Below are 6,000 nucleotides of genomic sequence, written 5' to 3'. Positions count from 1 at the left end.
CCGTGTCGGGCAGGGGCGCGCGTGTGCACTGGCCCTCTCCGTGCCAGACTCCTGGCCCTGGGACCCCGCGCTCGCCGGCGGCCCTCTCGGGGACCCAGTCTCTGGGCTAAGCCGACTTCTCGGCCCGCGGCCGCAGCGGGCGGGAAAGCACTCCGTTGCCCAGCGTCACGCGCTAGCGGCTGGGCGGGCGGCGCGCGCGCACGCGCGGGGCGGGACGGGGCGGGGCGGGGCCAGCGGGGGCGGGGCGGGGCGGGGCTGGAGCCGGGCACAGGAAGAGCTGGGAGGCCCAAGCCGTCCCAGCGTGCCCCGCGCGGCGTGGACTCGGGCAGCTGCCGCCATCCCGCTGGCGAGGAGGAGAGAGAGGCCCGCCCGCTTGCCGGTCGGGCCAGTGTGGGCTAGTGCGTGAGGGCGCGGGGGGCCGTGTCAGCGAGACGCAGAGCGCAGCCGCCACCACCAAACGGACATGTTGGAGCCCAGGGCCGCCGCCGCCTCTTTTTCCTTATCCTCCGAACGGGACTGAGAGGGGGCCCGCCACCCCGCCGCCTCTGCCTCGGCCGCCCGCCCCGCCGCCTCGGCCGCAGCCTCTTCCTGCCCGGCCTCCAGCTCCGCAGCACATCGCCTCCGCCGGCCCCTCAGGCCCGGCCGGTTCCCCGGCCCCGCTCCGCCGCGGCGCGAGGTCTATGTGACCGGCGGGCCCGGAGCAGCCGCCGCCGCAGCGCGAACATGGACGCCGTCAACGCCTTCAACCAAGAGGTAAGGGGTGCTTGGAACAGGAGGGTGCCGGGCCTGCCGTGGAGTCGGGGCGTCGTTTCTCCTGCCGCCGGAGGTTTAAAGCTTAGGTCGGGGTGGGGACTCCTCCTGCCCCGGTTCCGGGGCGGCGGGGCCTGCGCGGAGCGGCCTGTGGCCCGGGGAGGTCGCGGCGGCCGCGGGAGCCGACCCCACACCCCTCCCCCACCTCCCACTCCCGGGCGGCGACCTCGGGCTGCCCCTCTCGCCCCCTTCCGGCCTTCTCCAGCCCGCGTCGGCGCCGGTGCCTCTAACTTCGCTCCCTTTCAGGTCCGGGTGCTCTCGCTCTCTGCTCCCAGCCCCGTATTGGCTTCGCGGTACCGGGAGCCCGCAAGGGGCTAAGAAAGAAGCGCGGGCGGGCGTAGGGGGCGGGGGGAGCCGGAGCATCTGCTGGTCGCAGGGCTGGCGGAGCGGCGGCCTCGGCTCTCCTGTTGCTCGGGCCGCGGCGCGACAGCGGCTGGACTCTGATCCCGGGTCGGGGAGGAGTTGGAGAGGGTGTTCATCCCTCTCCCCCGGGATTCCTACACTTGGGAAATGGGCTTAATAAACGGGGCTCCTTATCTTACCGAGTCGTGAACCCAACCGTCTTATGGGCTCTGTGGCCCCAACGTGACACCTAAAAAGTTGAATGGGAGGGAAGAGTATTCGCCCCGCCTTAGACCGCTAGAATGCCGGCTTTGGCCTCCAGTCCCCCACCCTTGCACCCTTCTCGCGGTAGTTAATCCTCGGCTCCCTTCTTTGGGAGCATTTACATGTGAAAACCTCCCAAAACCGGGAACAAAGCTGCCTGCCGCCCTAAAGCTCTCTGGTTGTATCTCCAAACATTCCAGGTGCTGTTTTTGAAGCGTAGAGTCCACACATTTCTATTTTTCAGAATCGATCTGAGGGGAGAGGTCTTGACCATTGATGATTTAAAATGTAGTTACAGAATGGAAACAATTGTCATGTGTTGAGTTGGATTATCTTTCTTTTCCAAGTACTAAAGATAAACCCAGCACTGAAGAAGTCAGATGTAGTAGTGTAGTGCTAGATGTCTTGGGACAGCGTTAAAAACTTGGTGCATCTCACAGTGAGATTTTTGTAGTTTCACTTGTGACAGAATTAGGGTGCAGTAACTTTCACTTTGCAGTGCTATAATATCGTACCCTCCACTGACACTGCAGTTAGCACCGTTTATTGCTTTATCAATTATCCTAGAAATGATTTGTCTTCAACTGATGGATACATAACATGTCTTAACTGCAGAAGTTGGGCAGTGTCTTGTAAAGTTCAGTATTGATTATTTTCAAAATGATGAAATAGTATTTCCTCATTTTTGATGGCTAGAGAATTTGTGATAATCCTCCAAAGATTTCAGGGTTGGAAGTTGACTTTGTTTCCTTGAGGCAAAATACACTGGAATGTTGGCTTCATGAGGGCAGGGAGTTTCTGTTCTTTGCTTTCTCCCCCCCCCCCCCCAAGCATAGCACATGGTTGGCAAATACTTGTTGAATGAATGAGACTTTATACAAATGGTACAATTTTTTAGAAGATAAGTACATTTCTTTCTCAAGATAAAAACTTTTTGAATGGTTTTAACGAACAAAGAGGAGGGTTTTTAGTGTATTCTTAAGATCAGAAGTATTTAATTCTGATTGAGACATTATGGAAGTTCACATTAAGCACATTATTAAGCAAAGTGTCTTATGTTAATTCTGGAAAAATGTCATCAGTAGTTTTTACTTTGAAAACCAAAATTAGGAATGATACTGACTCCTTGAAAAAGGAAAATGGTATTTTAACCTTTTTAAATGTACAAAATGAGAATTTTCTTATCATTGATCATTTTCCTCTTTAAATAATTTCTATTTCCATTCCTAGTCTTTATCACTGCAAATTGCATTATGTTAGGTGTATGTTACCAATTCCAACTCTCTTCTGCCAGACTTTCTTCCCAAAACACTTTTTTCTGGAGAAAATAGTCTGACTTTAAAATCCATCTCCTTGTGCCTGCCTGATTGTAGTGCTTCTCAGTTAATTCCCCCCATTCATGAAATGTTATTGATTAGTTCAAATCTGTAACTTCAGATCTCCCAAATCTTCATTTTGCAAACCTGCTTAGCTGTAAAGCTGTGTCCTTAATACGATGGCACTACTACTGAGGACCTCTGTCCCATAGGAGCCTAAACTAATAGAGGACACAAAACTTAGGCAAGTAGCTTTAATATGGGATAGAATGGCTTCCTTTGGGGCCCTTGTAGAGTACTGTGGGATGGCCGTGGGGGATTAGACTTGGGCGGAGAGGATAGTATCAGTCTCAGGATTTCCGAAGGTGTTGGAAAAGTAATTCAGAGGCTACAGTGGTGAGAAATAAGGAACAGTAGTTTGACTCCTGAGAGTACTGGAAAGTAAGAATCATTAAGGTATCAATAATTTTGGGTCTGACAAGTTTTACATCTCTGATGTGTTTGAATTCCATTTTTTTTTTTCCAGGTCGTGGATAAATTGAAGGTTTTAAGTAGTGGAGTGATAATCAAAATACTGCTTGATTTGTAGTATATATTGGAGAAGGCAGAGGTTTGGAGAAATTTGGCGGGTTGGGGACTGAGGTAGGAGAAGCAAGTAGAATCTGAACTTGGCACGTCTGTAGAGGGAGTGGAGAGGAGGGGAAGGATGTGGACCAGAAGAATCCATGGACTTGACATCTGGTAGGTTTAGAAGCACCTTTTGCCCCCACATTCTGAGTGCTGGGAGAGGGGGGATGCTGTTAACATGACAAGCAGTCATCAAAAGTATATTTAGTGGATGGGAAAATATGCTCGATTTTGAACAGCTTGAGTTTGAGTGGAACAGTCGTGTAGAAATTTTTGGCAAGCAGTTGGTCATGTAGGACTCAAACTTGGAAGCAAGAGTTAGAGGGAGACATCAGGGAGTCACTCTCAGATGTGCCCTAGAGAAAATTGAGAGGGGGAGACAAAGGAATTAATATTTAATAAGCATCTATATAGCATGTCAGTCACTTTATATATACATATCTTAAGTTAATACTCCTACAACCTTGCGTAGACGTCCATTTATAGGTGAGAAAACTGATTTTCAAAGAAGTTGAATAATAAATCTCTCAAGGGCATACTACTAGTTAATGGCAGAGCTGAGATTTGAATACAGATGGTCCCCTCTTAATTGCTGCCTGAAGATAATATTTTATATAATACCAGGGGAGTGGTCACAGGTTAAGACTTAAGTAAGGAAAAGGCCACAAAATTCTTTGAGGGTAATGGAATCTGTAGTTTAAAGTTGAATGGTGATAGGAGAGATAAGGAAATAAGAGGTAGCAAATGTAAAGTAGTTGGGGTTTTTTGTTTGTTTTTGTTGTTTTAGAAGTTTGGTTGGAGGTATTCCCAGGGAAAAGTTGCTTCAAGGATGAAGGGAAGGAAGAATAATTAACAGTGTAGTAGGCACTGGTGCTAGCCCTTTGGTATGTTTATATAGCGTGTATATATGAAGTCTTAACCTAAGTAAGTGGTGTTCAAGCCCTGGTCTCTATTAGATGGGCATAGAAGTTAAAGCATGTTGAGGGACGGAATGTGCAAAAAAAAAAAAAGCATAGTTTAAAGCAGCCAGAGGGATTGGTTAACTTAGAGCAAAATTGTGGATGAGAGGAAGGGAACAGATCTGATGCACAGGTAAAAGAGGTCAGTATATCTGTGATAAGAGAGGAAGGAAGATAAAAAAAGCCAAGGTTATTAAAGGCATTTTGACAGGACTTTTATGACAAGACACTGTGTTAAGTGTTGTAAAAGATGGAAAGATGAGTAAAAAAAAATCAGTGATACTTAATTGTGTTCTATTATGTTTATATACACTCCTTAATAAGAAGGGTTTGGTAGTTCATAAGTTTGTTGAATGGATAAAGGTTATAGATAGGATTTTTTAAATCTGTAGATTGCATTTTTAGCCTTTAATCAGTCTTCGCTAAATCCAAAAGAAGAACTCTTCCCTCTCCCTCACTTTTTTTTTGGGGGGGGCAACATCTGTGATTTTAAGATGTTTAAAGTACAAAAAACGTGCAGAGAATATAACAAGAATCGACAGTTGTTATTTATGTGTTTTTAATTTTAAAATAAAGTATTATAAAGTCCTTCTTTCCTCCCATCTCCTCTATCCCCGCCCCCCCCCCCCCCAGTCAGAAGCAATCAAGTAATGAATTTAGTATAATATCAATCTCTGGTCCTTAAACAATATTCTATATTTTGGTATACATGAGTAGTATATTGTACATATTCCACAATGCTTTTTTGCTTAAACATTATTAATACTGTATATTAAGATTTAGTTCTTTCTATCTGCTGTGTAGTATGCTATTATTTGAATAGACCGTATTTTATTTATCTGGTTCCCCAGTTGATGAACATTTGTTTCTCATTTGTTACTGACAAACACTGCAATGAACTTTCTCAATCATGTCTCTTTGTGGAAGAGTTTCTCTAGGACAGCTGTTCTCAAACTTTGGAGTTTGGCTCCTTTAAACTCTTAAAAGTTAAGGACCACAGAGAGCTTTTGTATCTGTGGGTTATATCTTGATATTTACCATATCAGAAATTTAAGCTGAGAAACACATTTATTAAAAATAATGTACCTATTGCATGTGAACATAAATAACATTTCTAATGAAAAATAACATTTCCAAAACAAAAAAAATTAGAAGAGTGACATGGTTTTATATTTTTGCAAATCTCATTTAAACTTACGTTTAATAAAACTTGAATTCTTGTATATACTTTTTCATTCAGTCTCTTGCATCAGGTAGCCTCTGGAAAACTGCTGTATACTTGTGAGAAAATGAATGAAAAGGGCAAGAAATGTCTTAGTATTGATATGAAAACAGTTTTTACCTCACAGACCACTGAAAGGAACTCAGACACCCTCTTCCCCACACCGCTCCCCACAGCCCCCAGGATCCTGGAGTTACTTTGTGAGAACTACTGTATCGAGGTGTGGTATGCATATAATGCTACTTTGAAGTGCAGGAAGAAAATATGAGTGCTTTTATATTTGTTTATCTTTAAAATCAGACAAATTAAACTTTATGAGTAATTTTAATACATGAATTGATTTTGCTGCTCTTATTCACTTGGGCTGACAGTCTTGAATCATGTTACTCTGAAGGAAGAATTGAGCTCCACATCTCATTGGGGAGCCTGCCACTCTTCTTATTCCCACTGGAAATTGTTC

General features: G+C 45.8%; 1 protein-coding gene across 5 annotated transcripts in view; it reads left to right on the top strand.

Annotated features, from left to right (window-relative positions):
- Positions 1-297: 297 nt before the first annotated feature.
- Positions 298-6,000, top strand: part of SCAF4 (SR-related CTD associated factor 4) — a 56,298-nt gene continuing 50,595 nt past the window's right edge. For 2 of the 5 annotated variants that reach the window (XM_067739322.1, XM_067739320.1), the window contains exon 1: positions 298-753. In XM_067739322.1, coding sequence (XP_067595423.1) covers positions 724-753 — 30 coding nt within the window. In that variant the 5' untranslated portion in view covers positions 298-723. Of the gene's footprint in view, positions 754-3,454; positions 3,474-6,000 lie in introns of those variants that run through there. The other 3 variants (XM_067739324.1, XM_067739319.1, XM_067739323.1) reach the window with 2 other exon arrangements.

Source organism: Pseudorca crassidens, chromosome 5 (assembly GCF_039906515.1).
Source record: "Pseudorca crassidens isolate mPseCra1 chromosome 5, mPseCra1.hap1, whole genome shotgun sequence".
In the NCBI taxonomy this organism is placed as follows: domain Eukaryota; kingdom Metazoa; phylum Chordata; class Mammalia; order Artiodactyla; family Delphinidae; genus Pseudorca; species Pseudorca crassidens.
Note: the sequence above shows the minus strand (reverse complement) of the source record. Positions and strands in the feature narration are given on the sequence as shown.